At 48.9% G+C, this 24,769-nt stretch overlaps 1 protein-coding gene across 1 annotated transcript; it reads left to right on the top strand.

Moving 5' to 3' along the window:
• On the top strand, positions 508-21,326 carry TGFBI (transforming growth factor beta induced). Its single transcript, XM_021410573.1, has 17 exons — positions 508-659; positions 3,781-3,879; positions 10,478-10,542; positions 11,007-11,164; positions 11,753-11,917; positions 12,397-12,543; positions 13,222-13,363; positions 13,948-14,160; positions 14,324-14,461; positions 14,711-14,856; positions 15,238-15,374; positions 15,886-16,016; positions 18,026-18,150; positions 19,057-19,159; positions 19,531-19,610; positions 20,098-20,122; positions 20,277-21,326. The coding sequence occupies exons 1-17, from the start codon at positions 547-549 to the stop codon at positions 20,330-20,332; spliced, it is 2,043 nt and encodes a 680-aa protein (XP_021266248.1). The 5' UTR covers positions 508-546; the 3' UTR covers positions 20,333-21,326.

Raw genomic sequence — 24,769 nt, 5'->3', positions numbered from 1 at the left:
CAACCTGCTCTAGTGGAGCCTTGCTGCTCCTGCTGGGCTACAAAAGAGGCCTCGTACCAAGCACGGCACTGAGAGCTGGGGGCAAGCAGTGCCAGCAGCCATGCGAGGAGGTGCCACCATGGGCGGGCGGACAAAGATGCTCCTGGGAGCGTCTGTGGGGCAGGGCCGGCAGCAACCTGGGGGCTGGGATCGGACGGGACCCCCGGAGCACATCGGGGACCGACTTAGGGGAGGGGGTGGAGGAATAAAAGGTTCGGGAGGAGAAGAAAAAGTTTGTAGACGAAGCGAGGCGCCGGCGGGAGGCTGGAGCAGCGCTCCGCTCCGGGACCGGCGGAGGGCCGGGCAGGCGGCCCGAGGGCTGGATGCCGTCCCCGGGGCGGCCCCCTCTCCCCTCCCTCCCCCCCTCCCCTCCCGCAAGGCCGGGCCGGGCCGGGCGGCGGCTCCGCTCCCCCCGCGGGGCCGCACCGCCGCTCCCCGCCCCCGCGCCGCCGCCGCATTTAACGGGGACGCGCGGCTGCTCCGTCCCGTCCCGAAGCGGCCCCGGCCATGGCGCGCCCGTCGCTGCCGCTGCTGCTGCTGGCGCTGGGGCTCGCCGCCGCCGCCAAGTCCCCGTACCAGCAGGTCCTGCAGCACAGCCGCCTCCGCGGCCGGCAGCACGGGTAAGCGGCGGCTCCGCTCTGCCCGCGGGGAGAGGGGGGAGAAAAAGACAAGAGAAATACCCGCAGAACTTTTTTTCCCTCTGGTGGTGCGGCTGCCGGGATCCGTGTGCGGGGCGAGCCCGGCTGCGATCAGTGCCGTACTTCCTTTCCCTGCAGCTTTTCCTTCCTTTCCCTGCAACTTTTCCTTCCCTCCCCCATGACTTTTCCTTCCTTCCTCTGACAGCTTTCCCCCTTTCTCTCACGATGCTTTGCAGTCCCGGTGTCCTTTTGGGTCACTCAGTGATGCTATCAGACTCTCCTCAATAAGGAAAAAGGGGAAGAAAAAAAAAATAATCCCGGATTTGGAATTGCTAAGTATCCCATGGAAGGAATTATTGTTTTCATGAATGTATAGAAAAAGAAAGAGGTTGGTTTCAATGGCAGAAGGGTATCTCTGTGGGGTGAGCGCCCACTTAATCTGACTGTACATTTTGGATTTTTCCTGACTGAAGTCATCCCTTCTTTAATCACAGAGCTCCTGAGATAGGGAGTATCCCAGCAGCGCAGGTAGATCTCTCTTGCTGATGAGCAACGTGTGATGGGCTGCGTAGCGTGGTGTTTTTACTGACAGGCAGAAAACCAACCAGATGTTCATGGGTGCTCCCCTTGTTTTTATGAAGTGTTGGGAATGAGGGGGAGTGAAACGTTGAGAGAAGTTTCAGGTGGCTTTTGTCGCTCGTCGGGGTGGCGCTGATTGAACTGTAGCCTCCATTTAAATGCATCGCCGAAGGATTGTGAATGGCTTTAAAAAAAAAAAAAAAAAAAAAAACCCTTGGCTGAAATATTGCAATTTGATGGGTGTCTGGCAGGGATCCAGCCCGGTATTTACAAGAAGGGGAATACTTTGCCTGTCTAACCAGGTAGAGAATCTAACAGGCAGACTCTGAGCAGATGTCTGTTTGCAGAATCTCAGTACTGAATGAATTGCAGTGATTGATGTACAAACACGGCGTTGTTCTTCATCTCTGCGTGATCTGAAACAAACTAAATACCCGGTGCTGGTGCTGTTCCTAAGGCAGAAGTTTGCTCAGAGCCGTGAGTTGGTGCAGCCCTGGTGTAGAGCACTGCCGAGAGCAGCACAGGGGCAGATGCAGCTGCACCGCATGGCGAGGTCTGTGGAGGTGATGAAGTTGCACTGAGATAAATCCCGCGGAGCTGACAGCAGCACTTGGCTCACGGGTCCCTTTCTGATGGAGAACGCGACTTGCACCACGCTCATTTTTAACCTGACTTTTGAACGCTGATTGATGATGTGTCAAAGAGATGCAGCGACGTCAAACCACAAAGCTGGTGGCTGCGGGGCACGCTGCCCTGCCTGCGGGAGGGATGTGCACGAGGAGTGCCCCTCTGCTGCGAGCATCCCCTGTGCCACCAATGCTCCCACTGAGCTGGCTGCAAGCCAGGTGGCAGTGCTGGGCTCTGAGGCAACACTTGGACACCTTGATTAATTCTTCAGTGAATCAGCTCAGGTCTGGGAAGAGAAAAGTATAGAGGGAGGATTAACACTTGGAGATGAAAACCACTGAGCATTGCCTGGGTGCAGAACCAGGGGGCTGTGCGGGGGTCCCTCTCTGTTCTGCCCCTTCCCAGGGCTGCCCCCAGCCCAGCAGCCCCAGCTCTGCTTGCCGAGCGCTGGGCTCCAGCACAGCCGAACAATGGGCGGTTTGATCAGCGCAGCGTGCTGGGAACGCCATGGCAGAGGTGATGAACTCCAGTGAGGAGAAGGGAGAGTGTTGACAAATTCATTTTCAGCCAGACTGGGCAAAGCCCCAGAATGTGCACGGCGGGGAGCCGCCACTACAGCCGGGCTGTGGGAATCACTGACAGCACAGCCCCGGGGGGACCGTTCTGCATGGAGGAAAACCAGGGAAGAGCTGTTCCCAATAGGTCGTCCCCCAGCAGTGCTGGGTCCTGGCTAGGGAGGAGGGGGGAAAAGTAGCACCGGTTTGGGGTTTTCTTGGCAGGCTGCTCCCAGGGACGTGGGGGGAAGTGATCAAACAAGTCCTTCAGTAGCCAGGCTTGTCAAGATGAATATTAGAGGGATTGTCCACCGCCGTCAGCCAGACGCTGAAACCGAGGCGAGATTTGGAATTTCGATCTAATTGGAACCACATTGCAGTGCGGCGGGGCCGGGGGAGCCGAGGTGGGCTGAGTCACAGAGCACAGACGTGTCTCTCAGCCGTGATTTGGCGTGGAAAGCCCTGAGCCGCTGCCAGCCTGCACCAGCTGAATGTTTGGATTTGTGATTTCTACAATTATTTTTTAATAGGTTCTCTGCACTTGTCCCTCTCCTTATATAGAACAAGGGAGTGACATGTGTGCCCGCTCACACTAGCTATGGGCACAGCGTGCCGTGCCCGTGGCCAGGTCTGCTGGCACACAAAGCACAGAGCGGTGGCGATGGGAGGAGCAGGGAAGCACTGTGCTGGCCAAAGCGGACGCAAGTCAGCTCCTGTTTGACCACAGCTTTGCTCTCAGCTTCTTAGAAAGCTGAAAGGCTGCTGTCGGCTCTCAGTGGGATGATTCACACACGCAGTGTCCCACGTGCTCTCTTCTGGTGGAGGAGCTGCTCCTGGGAGCTGCTGGGTTGGGATCTCACAGCTGCTGCTGGTCTGTGCCACCCTGCACGGTGCTGCCCTTCCCCATCAGCATCCGCCTCCAGCACAGGCAGAGCCCATCAGCCAGCAGAAGGACCCATTTTGGGTGCTGGTACATCTCCATCTTCCATTAGCTCCTAAACAATAAAAAATTGGGAAACGTTTGAGTTATTGCTGAAATTTATTAGGTTTCAGTGGAGACTCCAGATTATAAACTGCTGTTTGCCATAGAAATCCCGACCGAACCATTATTTTTCACTGAATTCCTATATATTTAGGGGAGAGGCAGAAGATGGGAAGACGTGGAGATTTTGCACGCGGTGAAGAAAAGCGTAACCTTGCAGAGCGGAGAGAGAGCTCTTTGCTTTCTCCCTTTGCTTTGTGACCGCCCCAACACACCCCGCTCCCCACGCTCCCTCCCCGCTGACCCCTCTGTTTGCCATTGGGCCCCTGACAGACCCCTCTCTGCTTTGTCCTTCCCGCAGCCCCAATGTCTGCGCCGTGCAGAAGCTGATCGGCACCAACAGGAAATACTTCACCAACTGCAAGCAGTGGTACCAGAGGAAGATCTGCGGGAAGGCAACGTGAGTACGTGGGAACCCTCCAGGGCTGCCCCAAGGCCCCTGCTGGGTGCTGGTGGGGAGAGGCACGTGGTGCAGCACGTGTTGGGTGTGTGCATTGCATGTTAAGAGTTATTTTAGCCTTTCGCTGCCGAAAGCATGCTTGTCTTGTGTGGTTTTTCTCTTGTGACAAACACGGCGAAATACTTAGATGTTAAGAAATATATACGGTGTTTACGGGCTCGTTGGCAGGGTCTGTTGAGATTAGACAAGGGGAAATGGTTTTGAACAAAAAGAGGGGGCATTTAGATTGGATATAAGGAAAATGTTGTTTACAATAAGGGTGGGTTGTCCGAAGATGTGTTGCGTGCCCCATCCCTACAGACAGCCCAGGTTGGGCTGGAGGGGCTCTGAGCACCTGATGGAGCTGTGGGTGTCCCTGCTCACTGCAGGGAGTGGGACCGGGTGGCCTTGAAGGGTCCCTTCCAACCCAAACCATTCTATGATTCTGTGGCATTCAAACCCTGATGATTTATTCTAGTTCCATTTCTATATGTACTCATACTGCTCTCGATGCTGTAAGTGTGGATGCAGTAATGAAGTGTGGCCCAGATGTCTTCTAGTAGTTAGTGCGTCTCTGTCTTCCCATGCTAGGCCCAATGCTGCCTCACTGAAAAAAAAAAAAACCCAAAACAGGCAGAGAAGGCATCCTGATGGATATTGGAGAGACCGTAAAATTCATCCGCACGTGTTTTCTTTGGAAGTAAAACCAGAAATAAAGAGAAAGAGGTGTCGCGTTTAGCCAGCGCTCTGATGACTCCACCAGGAGCGTTAATTACGCTCGTGGGCCGATTCCACATCTAAAATTGCAAACAATAATAGTCGAGTAGCTGTTGCATAAAGTGTGGGCGCGAGCAGCCTGGGGACATTGCGATGCAGTCAGCAGATAATGAGGGCCGTGCGTGCCTGACTCGGCGCCAGGCTGCGATCGGGAGCGGGGAAGCGTTTTCCTCGGTGGAGTCCAACCAGGGCTTCAGACAGATGAAAGCAGAGCTCCTCTTCGATTGGAATCACACGCCATGAGAAGTCACTGATCTAGAGCAAACAGCAGAAATCATCCGCTGCGCGCGGCCCTGTGTGATGTGGAATTGGATCTATAGGAACGTGCTGCTCTTTGCTGCTGATTGAATAAACTCTGCTTCTGTAGAAAGCAGCAGGCGTTGGGGTCTGTAGCGGGGGTGAGCTGTGCTGCTCTTGGTTCGGTTGCCGTTGTTGGTTCAGCTGGTTTTGCTGGCTGTTGGATTTGGTTTTATGGATCCGTGTTGGTATTGTGAGGAGGGAGGTAGGACTGCCCCTGTGCGCAGCAAACCAACTCCCCCCTAATTCTATGAAAGCACCAAATCTAGGAAGATCTCATTGGAATGATCAGAATTCAAACTCCCATCTTGGCTGAATGGTGTTTTTCTTATGTCAGTGGACCAGATTCTGGCATGGCAGTGTGGTATCATCACTGCTTCTTCTGATAAGAGAGTAGCACAGCCTCCAAACAAAACAAGATAGTGCTGTGGGATAGCTTTGCCCTTAAAATCACTGAAGGGCAAGGAGATGCCAGCCGTGGGTTGCTTCAGCTCTGGAGCACATCAGAAGCTAAACCTCAAGTAACTCGATGTGTATTTGGCAGAAAGCAACTCACCCACTTATCTCCAGGAGGAGCTGGAGGGGCTGGCATCTGGCAGTACTTGGTGATGTCATTTGAGGAGATGGGGTGATCTCTTCCAACCTTATTTTCTCTGCTTTTACCCAAATGTCTTATCCAATGATGCATTGCTGAGAAGAAAGCGCATGCAGCATTAACCTGTGTGTTAACCTATGAGATAATGTTCCCATTACACATGGAATTTGCTCGCTATTCTTCACTTTGCGTCATCCCAACAATGGGTTTTACTGTCCTTTTCTCCCTTCCTAGCCATTTCTGAGCCCAGGCCTTGCTCTGCTCTTTATGTGCTGATGCAGAACAAAGGATGTGTGCCTCACTCAGATTTTCCGGAGGACCCTGGGACAGCTCTGATTACAGACAGTTGCCAGTGATGGCTCCCGCTGGACGCGGTGCTCCCGGCGTATGGAAGCAATCAGGAGCTGTTCATACAGGACGTTATTTGCTGAGCTGCAGCAAGCAGACTCTCACAGCAGTGTCAGGGCCTGGGGTGCTCCATGCTGGGTGCTCAGGCTCCCAGGAGCATGTGTGGACACAAATGATGGTGCCCAGCATGTGCCCCCAAAACCGGCCCTCTGCATGGGGCTGAGCTGGTCTGGGTGAGCTCCTGAGAACAACTTCAAGTCCCAGAAGGAGTCAGGATTTGGCTCATGTGTCAGCAGGACTGGGGGCTGCAGCCTTCACTCAGGAACCACACTTGGGTCTTCCCTGTGGTGGCTGCGTGCACTTCTTCAGCCCAGTGGGGTCCCAGTGCCCGTCTCCCACCAGCGCAACTCTGGATAAGCATGGTCACTTCTGTCCTAAAAGGCTTTTTTCCACCTTTGTGAAGCCCTAGGTTGGGAGATGCTTGACTCAGCACATCCACTTCACTTTTTCACCTATTATCCTCTTCAGTTGCTTGAAATGTCAGTAGTGTCGCAAATTGGAAGTGTGCTGCGGATGCAGGTACCTGGCTCCAGGAAGGTAGATTTGAATGCTTTATTTTTGATTTCTTTTATTTTTCATCGTCCTAGCATGTCCAGAGACACAGAGAAAATGGAGAGATTAGAATGATGGAATCATTAAGGTTGGAAAAAGCCACTAGGATCATCTAGCCCAACACTTAGGATGTGCTTGGTCTTCAGTCTTGCCTCCAGGCACATCACCTTCCAGGTGCTGCTCCAGAACCACTCCCAGAGGGGCAGAGGGTGCTGCGTGGCGTTGCTCTGTAGCTCTCACCTAATAGAAACAAGTTCTGGCTGTGAGCACCAGCCTTGGTGGCGTGGCTTTGCAGACTTGCTTCATGAACTGCATCTTCCAGCGCGCTGGGGTGGAGTGCTGCGCCGGAGCTGGATGTGCACGATGGAAAATTCAGCTCATGCATCAGAAGGGGACTCTCACCTCTTTATCTACTTCTTTTTTTTCTGCTTTTCTCCTTTTTGTTAAAGTGTTGGCTCACGCGGTTGGGGAGAAATTAGATAGAGGATTTATGTACGTTTTATCATTGCATTACTTGCTGATGAAGTGAGATAAGGCAGTTGGCAAGAAGTCTGACACCGCTTTGATTTTAATGAGCACTGAAACAAGATTGTTTTGGTAATTAGGTAATTTTCCACTGTTGGTTATTCCAAGGCCAAGGAAATAGTTTATTTAGAGTATATTCTCATCGTTGTGACTGGGCTTTTTATATGTTCCTACCTCCCTTAAGCACTGGGCTCATTCTTTTGGAAGTGGGGGTTGCGATGAATGCCTCCCACACACACTTTTTCTCCTGGAGAACATGACAACTTATACACATTTTTTTATTATTACTATTTTTTGAGGAATAACTAGTAGCAGAAAGCTGCCCCTTAGTACTTTTTTTTTTTTTCCCTTTTGAATTAACTTTTTTTTTTGTCTGATGTACTTTCCTCAGCTCAGGAAAAGAAATGAATCTCTGGCACACTTTTTACAAAACCAAAACATATGGGTTTTATTACAGGAAATTATTACAAATGGATCTTTATTCACTAATATATGCCTAAGCTTATTTTTATTACCTTGAAAAATGCACTTAAAATTTAATTTCGGATCCTAAGAATGTCCCAGCAGTGAAACAATGACTAATAAAAAGCAGGGAGCTTGCTTCTGCTCTCAGACGCTTGGCCATGTAGGAGTGCAGCATTTCCAAACTGAAGGCTGAAGAGCCTTGAACACTCAAGTCAAAATTTCTCAGTGAGGGGGTCAGAAAATCATGGCTGGAGGTGTTGCAGAGTGGGTGACAAGTGCTCTTTGTAGGAGGGTGTTACTTACTGAACCCGTGCTGCTGCATGGAGCTGGCTGAGGTCACACCAGCACCTTGGCTTTGGCTCACGTTCCAAATCCTCTGGATTTTAAGGATTTGGTGCAGCCAAAGCCCTTGGACAGCAGGGTCAGATTGTTCGCCTTGTGAAAGCTCTCTGCTGGGGCTGATGGAGAAGAACATATCAAAGGAGCACTCTTGTTCCCATATAGATGTGTAAGGTACCATATCCTGAAAATGGGGCTGAACAGCCATGGCCATGCTGCTCCCTGGGGCTGGATGAGGCTGCAGGACCAGCTGGGCCCCAGTGCTGAGCAGCATCTTGAGCTGTATCCATGTTTTTGGGTACATTGGGCACATTGGGTGGTCAGGTCACACTGAGTGGCTTCCCCCAGGCCCATCAGCCACGGCAGGGCAAATGGCTGAAGGTGGAGATGGTTTCGTGAGCCTTGGGATTGGTTCCTTGTAGGGACGAGCACTTGGCTGAGCACCTTTGTGTCCACCTGGCCTTCCCTGGTTTTCAGAAAGCTTTAAAAATAATCCCTGTCGAGATCAGACAGGACAAGATGGGAGGGGAGGTTGTGAATGGCAAACTTGGCGCACAGAGCTGCTGGTGGGTCAGCTCCAGTGGGTGAGTGAGACTGGGGGCTGGAAGGAGCCTGCCCACAGGTGGAGCCGACCCCACTGCTGGCCTTGGTGCTCCTTGCCATTAACTGCCCTGGTGCAGTGATGCTGGAGATGATCCCCACCCCAAAAAGCAGGCCGTGTGCTCCTGTCCCGTCCCACTGCCCAAGCAGTGAGCCCTGTGTGCACCACATCCCGCCCGCTCCTCGCAGCCCGTTCAGCTCCCATCGATCCATAAATAAGCCTTTTAAAGCCTGTGTCAGCACTCAGGAATTACGTATGCTGAACTTTGCAATGATTTCTTTTTAATCAGCTCTTCGTCTTTGATTACAGCTCCGAACCAAGGGAGCTGTCTAGACTGGATTTAGTTTCTAGGGTGGAAAAAAATGGAAAAATCGGAGGTAGGGGAGGGAGGTGGCGGGGGGAGAGAGCGTGTGTTTGTAATGAACACGAGACGGGGGGCTGAGGAGAGCGGAGCAGCAGGGTGTTAAGATCTCCAGTAGTCAAAGGAAGGGATTGCTTTAGGCAAACTCTTTCCCACATGGAATATATAATGTCTAGACAATCAGTCTGGGTTTGCTTTGTAATTCTCTTAGGAAACCGTGACACAGAATTTATTTGCTTCTGTCACAGAAAGGCAGGTATTTGTTTCACTTGCTGGCTCTTAATTACCCTGAAGAATTCCCTCTTAAACCCCAGGCATTTCCACTGTTTGTTAACACTGTTAAAATGATGACAAATATCTGAAGCTTGAGGATTTTGCTTTCTCTGAGTGGGTGTGCACTCGAATCCAGTCGGGAGCACAGAGGGAACACTTCTCTTTAGGAGGAATATCGATTCTGTCACTGCCCCAGCCCATCCATCAGATGGCCTTGCTCCTTTCGCACTGAGCCTAAGAGCAACAAATGAAAGAAACCTCTGTGAAAAATAAACAGGCCACTCCCGGATTGACTTTTATTAATATTTTTTCCTGTTTATGTGGTGACGTTCCCTTTAATGGCCAGCTCTGAGAATCAGATGACTTCTTTTATTTCCCATTGAGCTGCAGACAATGGGTGCAGCATTCAGGCCATGGATGCACATCCATCACCGGTTCCAAGCAGCCAAGACCAGAGATGCTCTTTCCCCTCTGGATCTGTTGTGCCGATGTTGCTTTAAACAAGCAGATGGTTTCTGGGGTGGACAGGAATGGGATGAAGCACAGGGGAAACGCTTGGCTGGTTTGGTAGAGCAGTCATACCGGAGTTGCAGTGCATTGCCCAAACCCAGCTGATACACTGGGAGATCCCCAGATCCTCCTGAGGAAAGGGATGAACTGAATGAGCTGAACTCCCACTGCCAAAAAAATACGAATACAGATGAGAGATATTGGGTGTTCTGATATATTTTGTGTTGCTTCCCTCTGTCATGGATCAAGGACGCACCTGAGTTTTGTCAGTCCTTAATCCTGTGTGCATTGAGTGAGTGCTCAGCCATTGGCTCGAAGCCCTCAGTGCTATAGGTGGGTGCTCAGTATTCGCTGCTGGCTTGTGCTGGAGCCAAACAGCTGGGAAATAGGCAGTTGGCACCAAATCCCACCAGGAGATACCCGGAAATATATACATCCATCATCACTTCTGGGTCCTCTCTGATGAGATACTTGGAGATATAGATGACCACCATCACTTGTAGGTCTGGGCCTCACCTTTCTGTCCTATCCAGGTCCTGAGCTGGTGCTGAGCTCACCGCCTTACTGAGGTTTTCTGCTGGGACCATGGTGTCAGTCTCCATCACTGTTCATACAGAGACCAGCAAAATAGCTGAGCAAGCGTGGTTTTGAAAAGAAATAGTTTCTGTTTTTGTTCTGTAGAGAAGCTGGCAACGTGCAGCCCTGGAGGAGATGATAGATGTGGTTTGTCTTTTGCTCAAGTATATATTTTTGAGGAAGATTTTGCTTGAGAAACACCACCAAATAGGGATGAGTGCAGGCAGAAAAAGCAGTGAAACGCTCTGGGTTAATCTGCTGTATCCATCTCTTATTCCAGAGTAATCAGCTACGAGTGCTGCCCTGGGTATGAAAAAGTTCCTGGAGAAAAAGGCTGCCCAGCTGGTAAGAACGTGTTTGACATTTTTTTAAACTTCTTAAAATCATGCGTCAGCCCAGTTAAGGAAAACGTTAGAAAACTGCTCAGAGTGGATTTGAGTTTTGCAATTTGTGCACAAGATTGCCTTGAATGAGTCAAAAATGGACTCAGCAGCGCACCAGCTGAGTGCCAGATTAGCTCCAAAGCCTGCAAAGTATTCCAGACAACTTAAAACCGTGGATATAATTAAACTCAATCAAGCATGGGAGGGCCATAGGGAATTACTCTTTCCAACAAGTAATATAGCTCTATTGGAAATGCAATCCAAGGTAACGATAGAGTAACAGACAGTTCTGCCGGCCTCTGCTCAGTTCTGTTTTGGCAAGTGCGAGTTGAGCAAAATTCCATTTAATAGGAAATACAGCTCAGTCCTGGTGGGGGCTGGGAGAGACCTGATGGGCTCTGGGGAACATAACCTCTCTTCTTTCAGCTCTGCCGCTCTCAAACATCTACGAGACCCTGGGGGTGGTGGGCTCTGCCACCACGCAGCTCTACTCCGACCGCTCCAACCTGAGGCCAGAAATCGAAGGACCTGGGACTTTTACTATTTTTGCCCCGAGTAACGAGGCCTGGGCTTCCTTGTCTGCTGTAAGAGTTTGCTCCCCTTCTTCCTCTTCTTCCCCTGGCTTTCTGTGATGGAGATTCAGCAGAACAGGCACATCCTGGTGTAGGGAGGGCGGGGAATTTCCAAGATGGGAACCACTGTCTTGATTTGTCAGCTCCAGAGCTTTGTTTGTGACAGAGCCCAGCACTGCCCAGTGATGTGGGTGCTCAGCAGGGGGTAGATATAGAAGTCAGCTTGTTCAGTTTTCCCTGCTTCTTAATGTTAGATGTTGCAGTAAGACAAGAGACTTTCCATCCCTTTCAGTTTTTCTTTACCACTTCGGTTATTCTTGATAATTATGAAGCCCCTACCCCAAAGCTGCAACAGCAGATCCCCTTATTGGTGTGGAAGGTCACCTTTCTTTGGCAGTGCCTTTGGTCACCTTATTGCTTGTGTCCGTGCCATGACCCCACTCTGGAGCTTGCTGCCATCTGTCTGCCAAGGACAGGGCTGCCAGAGCTGCTTGCTGCTGCTTTAAGGCTAGAGATGAACTTACTTAGAGCTCTGACTCTCCCCAACGACAAGCTGAAAAAATGAACAAGTGCTGAAAAAGGAATGTTGTTGATTTTCAGGAAACACTGGATTCCTTGGTCAGCAATGTCAACATTGAGCTGCTCAATGCCCTCCGCTACCACATGGTGAACAAACGGGTCCTCACGGATGACCTGAAACATGGGACAACACTTAACTCCATGTACCAGAACCTGCCCATCCAGATCCATCACTATCCCAATGGGGTAAGATGCTGGCATTCAACCTGCCCACAATGGGCTTGCTGTTCTGTCCTCTTGCAGCTCCTGCACAGCTCTTTGTCCTCCAGACCTATGTAATGCTTAGGCTGAAGACTATTGACTTAGGATGGATGTTCAGAAGGAAATAAAAAGGAATACTTATAAATGGTTAGTTCCATAGATGGTGCTACAGGTACATTGCCCATATTACTGAATAACATGATGCAGTAAGTATTTGATGTTGCATATTTTCTTAGGGTAGACAAAACCGTGGATTGCTTTCAAAGCTCTTTGAACACAATACCATTCAAACAGTTTTTGAAAGGGCATTCTCATTCTTTACGTGTTTTTTTAGGAAACCACATTTCTGCTCCTGCTGGTTCAATATTCAAGTGCTCACTGTGTTCAAAATAGAGTAACAGCGGCGGCTGCTTCACCTTCTTGTTTTAGTGCCCATAACGCCCTGTGCATCCTTCCCTCTGCAGATTGTGACTGTGAACTGCGCCAGGCTGCTGAAAGCTGACCACCACGCCACCAACGGGGTGGTTCATGTCATTGACAAGGTCATCTCCACCACCACAAACAGCATTCAGCACATCGTGGAGACTGAGGAAAGCCTGGAGACCCTTCGGGTGAGTCTGACCCATGCGTGCTGAAGGGCTCCTTAGAGATATTCCCTCGTCCCACTCCCAGTGAAGTTTGCCAGCGCCTAAGTGCTGTGACTCCACAGCTGCTGATGACATCCTTGTGCCGATAGAGCTTGTTTTGCTGTAGGAAGAGTGCTCAGTATCAGTGGCTTTTTATGAGAATAATTGTCACCCTGCTACTGCTGTCAGGAGAAAGACACAGGCTGAGTCTGGCCCCTCCCTCCTGTATCATAAACTCAGCCTTAGGAGCTGTTAACTCTTCAGATTTGATGTGTACCAACATATTTGCTTTGCAATCTGCCAAGTTAAGGAATAAAGAGGAAAGCAGAGAAGTTTTGCCGTTCGCCAGCTGTAGAGTCTGGTCTGAATTATTTACTGGAACTGCAGTGACCCTTTCCAGGCACATTGGGGTATTCGAACCAGCTCTGAGACTGGCCCAAGTAAGCTCTTGTACTCAGATTCTTGGAGCACAAGAGAATCAAGAGGCCAGGCCAAATTTATAGAGGGACCAAAGCGCTGAAAGAAGCTATTCAGGACTTTTGTACGTGTGCTGAAATTCTAAAAGCTGTAATAAATCTGGCTCTCAGTGACTGCCTGGACAAAGCTGCTGACCTTTGCATTCTGGCTGGACGCGTTTTACCCTCTCTCCTTGTTTCTCTGAAGGCTGCTGTGGCTGCTTCTGACCTCAACAGCTTGCTGGAGAGCGAAGGCCAGTACACTCTTCTGGCTCCAACCAACGAAGCCTTTGAGAAGATCCCACGAGAGATGCTGAACAGGATCCTGGGGGATCCAGAAGCCCTGAGGGGTAAGTGCTTTGTTTATCAAGCGCACCGAGAGACCAAAGATTATTCTGCAGTTCTTCAGAATTCCTTTTCACATAGATCTGAGCAGCTCCTTGATACAAGCTAACAATAGCTGCAGTCAACACATCTGACATCCTCCATCTTTTTAGCCTGGACAGTCCAGGCTTCTTTGGGCTTAGTTGTATAGATGTGGCAGGGAGGGTGTTATCAGATATACAGGAGGGAGTGAAGCAGTGTTTTGAGTATTTTCTTAGCACTCCTCTTTGTGGTGATTATTTCTATCAGTCTACAGCTAGAAGAATACTAGCATCTAATCAGTGTAACTTCCTTTGGCCAATGAATCAAGTACAAAACCTTTCTGAGGTTGACAAGAACGTATAAAAATGATCCATTTAGAAACACTTCATTTCACAGACTGCTGAATTAAAACCAGCACAATCTGAAATAGCTGCACATCCTGTGTCACAGAGCCCTGTACTCCCCCTGGACTTCAGAGGCCCTCACCTTTAGAAGAGGATCCCAAAAAACTGCAGTAATTGGAGGGTTGATTTTTTCCAGCTTGCTAAGACACTTGCTTCTCTCGCAGACCTGCTGAACCACCACATCCTGAAGTCGGCCATGTGTGCTGAGGCCATCATTGCTGGGCTGACGATGGAGACACTGGAAGGAACCACCCTGGATGTGGGCTGCAGTGGGGAAGAGCTGACGCTGAATGGGAAGCCCATCATTGCCAACAAGGACATCCTGGCTACCAACGGCGTTGTCCACTTTGTCAATGAGCTGCTGATCCCAGACTCAGGTACTGGAGGCACTATTGCATTTCTTGCTATGTTCCCTTTCCTTTGCCTATTCTTTTTACTAAAGAGGATATAGAGGACGTAAGTTTTTTTGTTGTTTTTTTTTTGTAGCAATTAGTGGATTGCGTTTAATGGGATGTTACTACGCATTGCTTTTCTTTTCAGCTAAGACCCTGTTTGAGTTGGCCCAGGAATCTGAAGTTTCTGAGTCTATGAACCTTTTCAGACAAGCTGGGCTGAGTTCTCATCTAACTGGCAGTGAGCGAGTGACCCTCCTTGCCCCAGTGAATGAGGTGTTCAAAGGTAAAATGTGGGGTAAATCCTTCTCTTCTATCGGTGCGGGCCACAGATCTGCTTTGCGCTGTCTCTCTTTGGCTGAGTTTCAGCGTGCAAGCACGCAAACCCTCTCTCAAATGCCTCAGCTATAGATGGTGGCATCTAGCTTCAAAATTAAAAACTGTTGTGGGTAGTAATCTGCATGTGGACATTTTTAGTGTCTCTGTGGTCATTCTAAGTGAGTCACTAGCTCTTGCCTTATTGTTTTGGCTGCAGATAAACGCCCCACTGTTGACAGCAATATGAAAAATTTGCTTCTGAACCACATTGTTAAAGACCAGCTCTCCTCTAAATATCTTTACCACGGTCAGAAACTACAGACACTGGGTGACAAGGAACTGAGAGTATTTGTGTACCGCAATGTAAGTTTCTGTAGCTTGCAATGCTAAATGTGGGTGGTTGCTCTGCACAGATGATTTGTGTCCTATCCTGGGTCTCTGGTGCTTAGGGAGGCCACGTCTGAGTGAGGGTCTGGCTTCAGCTTCTCAAAATCAGCTGAATTTCTCCAAATTTGTCAGTTTAACCGTTGTCTTTAAATGACCGTTTCATTGTGAGCAGGACCAGGGGGTTAAGTTGGTTTTAATTTTTTTATCTCTTGCTATCAGTTATAAATATTCTGTAGGCTGATTGTCTGTAGTGTTATGGCTAACATGGAAAACGTGTAACAGCATTATGGAAAGAGTAAGGATCTCTCTTTCCAAGCATATTCTGATAAGGTTGTTTCTCTGGAATTGCATTTGCAGAACCTATGCATTGAAAATGCCTGCATTGCTGCCCACGACAAGAGAGGAAGGTTTGGGACACTGTTTAGTGTGGACAAGATGTTGACCCCACCAACTGGCTCAGTGATGGATGTTCTCAAGGCAGACCATCGCTTCAGGTGACCTTTCCACTCTTCCTAGGTGCCAGTTAGAAGCAGAAGAGCTGCTTCTATTTGCTATTCTATTTATTACGGATCGTAGTCTTGACTATACATAATTTTTTTAACAAGGAAAGAGTACCCAAAACCATGGACTCATTCTTAAATTATAGTGAGTGAGAGTTCAAATAAGCCTTCATTGAATTGTGAACCAAGAGTCTGTGGTCTCCCTTGTGAATATGTTATTACAGGAAGAAGCTCTGTAGCCACCTCTGCCTGTCAGAACTGCTGTGACCAAACCTTTGTGTCTCCTCACAAAGCCACTTTGTCCCCAAGGACTCAGCAGCCCCAGCTTGCTTTGTCATTTCTCAGATGTTCTGGTTGGGCCTCGCAGGATCATCTCCTACTTGGTCAACTTTTTGCTTAATTGACTTGCTGGACCCCAGCAGGATTTTGCAATTGTAACCTCACAGCTCGAAGACCAACGAATGTAGTTTATGGTGAGGCCATCAATGTTGTACATGTCTTGCAGTACGTTGGTGGCTGCAATCCAGTCTGCGGGTCTCATGGAGAACTTGAACAGGCCGGGTACCTTCACCGTGTTTGCTCCAACCAACGAAGCTTTCCAAGCCATGCCACAAGGGGAACTCAACAAACTGATGGGTGAGCATTCCTAGAGCATTCAGCTGCCGTGTGTTGTTAGTGTAATACTGGAGGAATGGCTCAGGTTCTCTGCCATATCTCATTCTTTGAATCTGTCTGCTGGGAGCATGGAGCTCCTACACAACTGATTAGGAAAAGCCCAGTGCAGCAGAAAGCTGAGGGTGCACAGAAAGGAGTGAAACTGAGCCCTCACACAAAGCATGGCCATGGGCCTATACTTCTCCTGGGTAGACACGTTTGTAGTGGCTGCTTCAAGCTTCCTATGACTTCAGTTTGGCTGGGCTGGTTGGTGTGAGCAAGACAACTCTAAGGTGTTTCTTGAGAAATGGAGATCTCTGCCTTGAACATCAGAGATGATAGCAGTGGGAACGTGGCTTTCAATAGCATAGGATTGGGGTGACTAAATAAAGTTTTGCAAATGGAAAACATGGTCCACGTTCAGCCTTGAATATGAAATGTAATTATTAAAAGAATGGAGCTGTTGTTCCATCTGTGCATACATGGGTAAAGCAGGAAGTCTGACCAATACTCTGGTCTAGCATAGATGGAGACCAATATCCTGAAAAGCACAGGCATGCAGACTGGCTGTAGAGAAAAGCGTGGGAGTGTTTAATAACCCTCTTCTGGGTAAGCAACAGGATCTCTTATTTTCTTCATGCTGGAAAATGGCTGTGGTTGGAAACAATGCCAGGTATTTCAGTGTAACATCTTCTCGTCATTAAAGCCCAACCAAACATTGATGTCATAATTCAGGAAGCATCTGCCCATGGAGGCTGGTTATCCTTTTAAGTGCATGGATGAGGAATTGGTAATATCAGACTCCACATCCAGTGTAGTGCTTAATGTATAAATATTTCAGAACTGTTCTGTAGCTATTATAAACGGCTGCAGGAATGAAGTATCCCAGATGTGGGCACTTCAGATGTTCTGGTTTTTTCACGCAAATATTTAGTTTACGCTTTTGACGAAGAAGTGAATCATGCTGGTGAGGTTGTGCAGTGTGAGCAGTGGCCACCCTAGAAAAACTGTAATGGAAAAAAAGCTCAGAGTGTATTCAGATATAGGCAGCAAAACAAGAAGTCCACACTGCTGGAGGAGCTTCTCTGGTTTCGTATGTGAAGGCCGTTTTTTTTGCACTAGCTCTTCCCCATTGTCTGTCTCTGGGTTTTGCTCTGGGTTTTATTCACAGGCTGTAAAGGGGAAGGTGGAGGAGGACTGCTGGCCCATGCTGTGCACATCGCTGCCTCTTGGAAGATAGGTGGTGGTGGGGAAACCTCTTGCCTTCCTAAGATCTGTTTCAAAGGACAGCTAAAAGAATAGAGAGAGACCCAGTGAGGTGAAGATCGGGCTCTCAGTCTGTGAACCACCAGTGACAGAGTCATAGAATGCTTTGAGTTGGAAGGGACCCTTAAAAGTCATCTAGTCCGACTCCCATGCAGTGAACAGGGACACCCACAGCTCAATCTGGTTGCTCAGAGCCTGGTTTGTCTCTCCTGCACTTTTCCCCTTCCTACCCAGGAATCCTGCGGTGTCACCCATGAAGATTATTGCAAAGTGTCATTAGAGTTGGTGAAAGTATTGATGTTTGCAAGTACCAGGGTGCTCTCTGTGCTTCCCTATCTAACAGAAGTTTTTTCCTCTCTAAACTATTTTGAGAAGTGAAAATAGCACCAGAAGAAGGTTCATAGAGTGCACGGTGAGAAAAACAGGAGACTGCATCACCAAGAGGAAAGGATTTCATGTGTTGGGCAGAGCTGATGTGTTCCCAGGTGGGACACTTTCAGGGGAGATGGTCTTTCAGGACTTGTTGGGATCCTGACCTGCCCAGGCAGGAGCAGCCTCAGTGCCCTAACCAGCTCTAACCAAGGGATTTCCGAAAGCGCTTTTCAATTTTACATTTGTTCCCTTTCCCTTTTCGGGAAAGATGACATCTTCCATGTAGGGTCATTCCAGCAGCCGAAACACGGGAAGCAAGCTCTGATGTAAGTGTAAATGTTTTCTTCCCCCAGGTAACGCCAAGGAGCTTGCCAGCATCCTCAAGTTCCACATGGCTGATGAGATCCTGGTGAGCGGCGCTGTCAGTGCGCTTGTGCGGCTCAGGTCCATGCAGGGAGACAAGTTGGAAGTCAGCATGGTGAGTCAGCGCTGACGGGACCTTGCGTCCAGCGGGGACGTGCTCTGCCATCAGAGCCCATGTCGGGGAACAAAGGATGTCTGCTCAGCTGGGTGGTATGGGAGCCTGTCCTAAATGTGCGTCGGGTCCCATCAAGCCGTGTTTTTAGGGTTGTAGTGGAGGGACTCTTGCCATGTGTTCAATTCAGCAAGTTGGCAACCTTGAAATGTGGTTTGCTTCAGCTTTCTCCCCAGAAGGCCAATTGTAAATGACTTCCAGGAGCTGTTATAAATTTAACCCTGAGTCATGGGGAAAAAACATAAATAAATCAAATGAATAGCTTGTTCAGCTAACACATCTTTTTCAGTGTAATGAAAATGATCTCTGCATGGGCTCCCCGAACACAGCAGGATTTATTTAGATGTATAATTTCATTTTGGAAATTCTGCACTACATTAAGAGAATGTAGAATCCCCTATTGAGGACAAATATATATCTCAGAAAATATGTAACTCACAACCCTCTCTGTGCATAAGGAAGAAAATGCAGGCCAAAAATGGAAAGGTTGCTGTTCCAGAGTGCGTTGAGTTGGCCAACTCATGTGGCAGACCTCTGCCATGTCCAGCTGTGGTCTGCTCCCTCCTGCTCCAACCCCCATAGCAATCCCTCCTTGTGTCAGGATGCTGGTGGGTGTGCACAGCGTTTCCACCCAGCCCACAGAGAAAGCCTGTGCTCCAAAACCTGCTGGCCGCTCTGCTCAAGCTATCATTTGGTTTTGTACTCTTCTCAGTTGGCAAAGGAAATGAAAATGCTTACAACCATCTAGTAAACGAATGAGTTCAAGTGAAGGTTTTATAAAATTGGAAAGCACTGATGACAAAAGTTTCTCGTTTTCTGCTTTTTCACTTTTTTTCTCCTCCTGAACAGAAAAACCACGTAATACACGTCAACAAGGAGCCCATTGCTGAAAGCGACATCATGGCCACGAACGGAGTGATTCATGCTGTGAGCTCCGTCTTGCAGCCTCAGGGTAGGTTGGTGCATGGAAGTGCTTAGAGCTGCTCCATGTGTAAAGAGAGCAGCATCAAAACATGGAGCAGATCGCACAGGGTGGGTATACAGCACAGCCTGCTCTTGCTGGAGCGAGTGCTCTGCTTGCCATGCCCTTCTGGAGTTGTGGTCTCTCCTTGCTCCTGACCTGCATCACCTCCATCATTGCTTTGGGAGGGAGCAATCACTTCAGTTTATTGTGGGTATTATGGGACTTTCAACACAGGCTTTGAAATACTGGAAGGAAGCAACCTGCATGCTTTGAGTGCCGTCTGTATATGTTAATATCTATCCATCTGAATATGTATTTATATGACTAGTATTTCAGCGCTATCTCTGTCCCACTCTTAGCTTCAAGGCCACAAGAAAGAGGTGATGAGCCTGCAGATCCCGCATTAGAGATCTTCAAACAGGCATCTGCTTTGTCAAAGGTAAGAGGAAAAAAAAACAAAAAATCTTGCGTTGTAGAACTACTGAAATTACACTTTGGTAACAGTGTTTTGAAGATGTCACGTTGAGGTTTTGGCTTCCGAAGAGAGTAAGTGTATATGTTTTCTGGTTTGATCAATCCTCTCTTCTTATATTTAATTGTCTAAGAAGTGATTTTTTGCAACATGAAAGCTACCATTGATAGCACACCATGTACACCTTGGCACATTGCTGTCTATGTCAACCTCCAATAATGGAAATGGCACCAAAGAGTCATTCATCCACCTCTTCTTCAGCACTTTAGGCAGTGTCAGCAGAGCTGGCAAGCAGCTGAACATCAGAAACAGAAATATTTCTTCTAGTAAAGCAGTTGTGTGTAACTGTGGGCATCCTTTTGGAGACTGAGGGTGAATGTATTGGCATGCAAAGCCTTATAGCTGTCAGGGATTTGTTGTCGTTATTGAAACACGATGTTTTCTTGCCATGCAGGTTTCTCAAAGGAATCCTCGACTAGGTAAGGCAACTTCTCCACTTCCCCACTCCATCGTATATCCCATCCCTTAAAGAACAGTTCGTTCTGTGGTCTTGCTGCAAGCAAGATGCAGCATACCCAGGAGGGGAGCGTGTCCGTGTGTCCATCCCACCCAGTTCTGTCTTCCCTTTTGCAGCACCCGTCTACTCCCGGCTACTGGCAAAGATGAAGGAGAACTCGGGTGGGTTCTGACCGCAGTCAGTGCCTCCATCCCCCGCCCTGCCCATGCCACGGGGAAGGACAGAATCGTTGAAAACCAAATATCGCCCTTAAATTTATTTTTGTTTCCAATGGAATGGATTGGAAAAATGAAAAGCCATATATATATGTATATATTTTTAAGACCGTTTTTATTTGTTTTTGACCACAAAGTTTCCACCTTGAGGATAGTTGGGTTGGGTTTTTTGGTTGGGTGTTTTTTTTGTTTGTTTTGTTTTTTTTTTAACAAAGTAGTCATTAATTTGCAGTTTTTGACATACCCAGTTTTGGGCTTGCTACCTATGATGGACAAGGGCAGGCGCCTAATTCAGCCCTGATTCAGCAGCACAGAGAGATGCTTAGAGCTCGCCCTGGGGCTGCCTCTCTTGGGGGTGAATTAAGGCTCCTGCTCCAGGCTCGCATCTGCAAAGTCCAGGCTCCCAAAGTGGGAAGCTGGGCATGAGCTCACCAAAACCCTCTCCAAACCAGGGCCAGGAGTGGGAAATGTTGGGCACAATGGCCTGTGGATGTTCAGCTTTCTGAGCAAGTGTATCACCAGAGGCCAGCTGTACCACCAGTGGGGACTGATTTGGAAGAAGTAAATCTGTTGAATTCGCTAACCAGTACCCAAACAATATTTTTTGTGTGTTTTTTTTTTTAATTATTATTTTATTGGTTTTTTTTTTTTTGAACAAACATTGGTTTCCTTCTTCTCCTTTGTTTTTAAAGTCAACCATACGATTCTCATTTGAAGGCTTTTAACAAAAAAGCCTCTATTGACTTTGAAGAAACTGCATAATTATAAGCTATGGATTGAACAGTTCTCTCTTTTTTTTTCTTAATTGGGTTTTGTTTATGCCTATGGATTTTAATTGTGCTGCATTTTGATCACAAAAAATATTGAAATGAGAGTTCTCCCTGGCAGAAGCCTTCCAGTAAATGGTGCCTTTGTAATAATGGTTGTGGTTTTTTTTTTTCTTTTGTAATAAAAAAATTAAAAATAAAATCAAAAATATAAATACGAGAAGTGTTTGGTAATCCTTGGGAGATTTTTATTGTTTGTGTGTAATTGTTTGGTGGTGGTTGGTGAGGAGGGAGGTTTGTATTTGGGCAGATTGGTGTTTACATACCTAGTAGTGAAGCGTTCTTTTCTCATCCTGTGCGTCCATCATTTTTGGGGTTGCAAAGGGGCTGGCAAAGGGCAGAGCAGAGAGGTGGCTGAACAACCACCACACATAGCAGCAGAAAGCAGATCACTCCAGAAGTCATTTATTTTGCTTCTCCAAAAATATTGCCCTCCCCTCCAACTGAAAGGCTTCCTGCAGGCTGGGCTTTGCTGTCTATATCCAGGGATGGGTGGGCTGGCTCCAGTGCTCCCCTCCAGGGGGGCAGGGATGCAGGGCAGCCCCGAGCATCACAGAGCTTGATATACAGCACAGCTCTGAGGGCTCAAGGTGTCCCAAAACTCTCTGTAGGGATTAAAGTGCTCCCACACCAGCCCTAACCAGTGGCAGCGTTGTGTCCCAAGGGCACCACTGACCACATCACGATGCCAACAGCACATCATCCCCTTTGGGGCTCTGTGTTTATTCCCTAACCAGGTATTACCTGTGGTGAAACACATGGTTACCAAGAAAATAAGAAAGGAAAAAGGGTATCAAGTGCAGCATACAAAAAAATCCAGATGGCTTTGGTCACTCTGGCTGAGAAACACACTTTTTCTTCCAATAAAAGCTCAAATTGAAATCCCATCTGCTGTACAGGAGCCATCTGCATAATTCAGATGTGTGAAAAACAATCAGCCTCTTATTTCCCTTCCCCAGCCTTCCATCTCATCTTTTTGTTTCCCTGGTGCAATGCAGTTCCCTGTTATTTAAGCCTGGGGCAGTGGTGGGGAATGCTGTGAGCCACCCATTCCCTGCAGTGTAACGAGCAGCACCAGGGGACAGGCTCCTGGGGGAGGCTCAGCTTTTTGCAATCAGGAGGATTAATTATGGACTCATACAAAAACCTGAGAGAGAAAGAAAACCTTTTTGCAGCTTCCTTAGTAGAACATGTAGTTATAGGGGCAGTCTTCCCTTGTTTTTGCTTTGTTTTTGTTTGGTGTCATCTGTTTTTTTCCCTTGATGCTTCAAGAATAAGTGACATAAAGCCCTCTACCATTTGGGAAGTAGATCCATGCCTCCTTGAGGTGAGTGCCTTTTGCTGGTACCTTCCTTGTGTCTGAACTGGTGATGCTGGGTGTTTCTTGGCAAAAATGAACTTGCTGCAGTAGACAGAACTGGGGTAAACTTTGCCTGGATGTGCTTAGTACCTACAAACATCCCGCCTGCTGGCAGAGAGCAGTCCTCATCTCCTGGGAAAAGAGCTCTGGCTTCCCACCTCCTGGTTTATGGGCAGGCCTTGGGTCTAATGGTGATGCAGTGATGGTCTCTTTGTGTTCTGCACGGGGCCTGATTTGCCAGGCGTGCTTAGAGGGGGACGCAAGCCTTATGAATCCTGAAGTAGTGGTGCCTGCATTAGCTCCCCCAGTGCTCTGGATGCAGATCTGTGGTCTCACTCCGTTGAATTCCCTGGAATCCCGCATCCTGGGAAGCAGCCCTAGGGAGCCTTCCCGTGGGCTCTGTGCTTGGAAGCCCTCAGTGCTTTGGTGTCTCCAGACGATGGTTTGTGTTGGTGGAAACTCTGGAGATGGCCTAGTTCCTTTTTCCAGTGGTCACAGAATGGTTTAGGTTGGAAGAGACCTCAAAGATCATCTGGTTCCAAACCCTCTTGTGGACAGGGCTGCTCCCCACTGGATCAGGCTTCCCAGGGCCACCCTATCCTGCTCTTGAGCACCTCCAGGGGTGGGGCACCCACAGTCCTGGGAAGCCTGTGCCAGTGCCATGATCAGCAGCCCTGATTCAGGGGCATTTCTCCACTTTCTGAGAGCAGAATCAGAGCAGTGCCAGCAGCTGTCCCTCAGGGAGATGGTATTGCTTCCCCTGGAGGGAGGAAGCGAGAGGCAAGCAGCTGGGAGATGAGGAAATGAGGAGTGCTGAGGCCATGGGAATGTCCAGCTCAGCTGCCATTTTCTAAAGAGAAATTTTATATTATTTTGTTGCAGTGCAATGCAAGGTGGAAGTGAAAGGCGGAAGGAAGTCGCTGGTGGTGTGGAGAAACATAACTGCTGTGGGGAAGTGCTGGCTGATGGGCACAGAGCTGCCCCAGGCAGGGAGATGTAGGAATGTCCCAAGCCTGGGCTGCAGTGGGATGGGAGCTGGGGGTCCCCTCTGCACCCACCTCCAGGCAGCAGCACTGGGGTGGGAAGAAAATGGCCTGGTTGGGGCAGTTTCTACATGCACCAGGGCAGGAATGCTGCTGGCAGCATCCTGGGCATTGCAACCAGAGCCATGGGAAAGCAACAAGTGTGACCGGGCTTCTGGGGTACGTGGCCTGTGGGCATGCTGCACCAACAATGCTGTGTTATCACAACTGGAGCATTTCCACCCCAAAACCCAGCATGTGTGGGTGCGTGCAGCTATTGCAGGCAGGGCTGTGCTCCTTCCAGGGCTGGAACATCCCAGCAAGGAGACAGAATGAGAGCAAGTATGTGCCTTCTCAAGGATATTAAAGTCTAACAGAGAAAAAAGTAAATAAGAGTGTGTTTTCCTATTGCATATTTTCAGGAACGTGCAGACTGCCTTGTTTGCTTTTCTATAATACTAATTCCTTCACTTGCAGTGGCTCCGGTTCAACAAAGTAACTGGTTGCACGCTGAATGGACAAACACAGCTTTTAAGTGTGTGCTCTGCTGGGTGCTGATGCCTCATTGGTGCTCAGCCCTCAAACTGGTGCGGAGTGGGCAAATCCCATCTGCTGGGCACAGTGGTGTGGGTGTCCCAGCAGGGACGGGCAGCGGTGTCACTGAGGCGTTGGAAACTTCCCGCTGAATGTGAAATGGTTCATTCTGGGGAGCTTAGCGTGGTGGGTTTGTGCATTTACATCCCAAGACAAGAACCAGAGCCGTTTTCCTTCTAGAAAATTCAGACTTTTCCGGTGGCTTTCTGCAAATATATTTATTTTATGAAAAGCAACGCTGTGCTCTGTCTCAGGAGTGCTGCAGTGGAAAACATGTGCTCCTCCGGCAGCACGGAAATCTGGGAGCACCGAGTTTGGCTGATGAAAGGAGCTCAGAGCCAACCCGCCCCGTGCTGGAATTTGGGTGGTCGGGGGGAGGTGGGTGTGCACCCACCTGGGCGTGAAAGGGCGAAGCCTTCACCCGTGTCAGAGGGCAGGCGGGGCGAGCAGGGGATGAATGCAGCCATGCACTGCATCCAGATGTGCCGCGGGGTGACCTCTCTGAGGCAGAGCTGAGGGCAGGGGTGAGCAACCCGCATGCCGTTGCTGCTAGAAACGTGCTCCGCTCTGCTGCTGTCCCCGTGCTGCACG

The sequence above is a fragment of the Numida meleagris genome, chromosome 12, assembly GCF_002078875.1.
Source record: "Numida meleagris isolate 19003 breed g44 Domestic line chromosome 12, NumMel1.0, whole genome shotgun sequence".
Taxonomy (NCBI): domain Eukaryota; kingdom Metazoa; phylum Chordata; class Aves; order Galliformes; family Numididae; genus Numida; species Numida meleagris.
Note: the sequence above shows the minus strand (reverse complement) of the source record. Positions and strands in the feature narration are given on the sequence as shown.

Bases quoted from the DNA above. Each gene is read 5' to 3' on its own strand.
- TGFBI (XM_021410573.1), top strand. From the start codon at position 547: ATGGCGCGCCCGTCGCTGCCGCTGCTGCTGCTGGCGCTGGGGCTCGCC. The intron at 13,364-13,947 runs GTAAGTGCTTTG...CTTCTCTCGCAG, and splicing joins GGATCCAGAAGCCCTGAGGG to ACCTGCTGAACCACCACATC. The intron at 19,611-20,097 runs GTAAGAGGAAAA...CTTGCCATGCAG, and splicing joins AGGCATCTGCTTTGTCAAAG to GTTTCTCAAAGGAATCCTCG.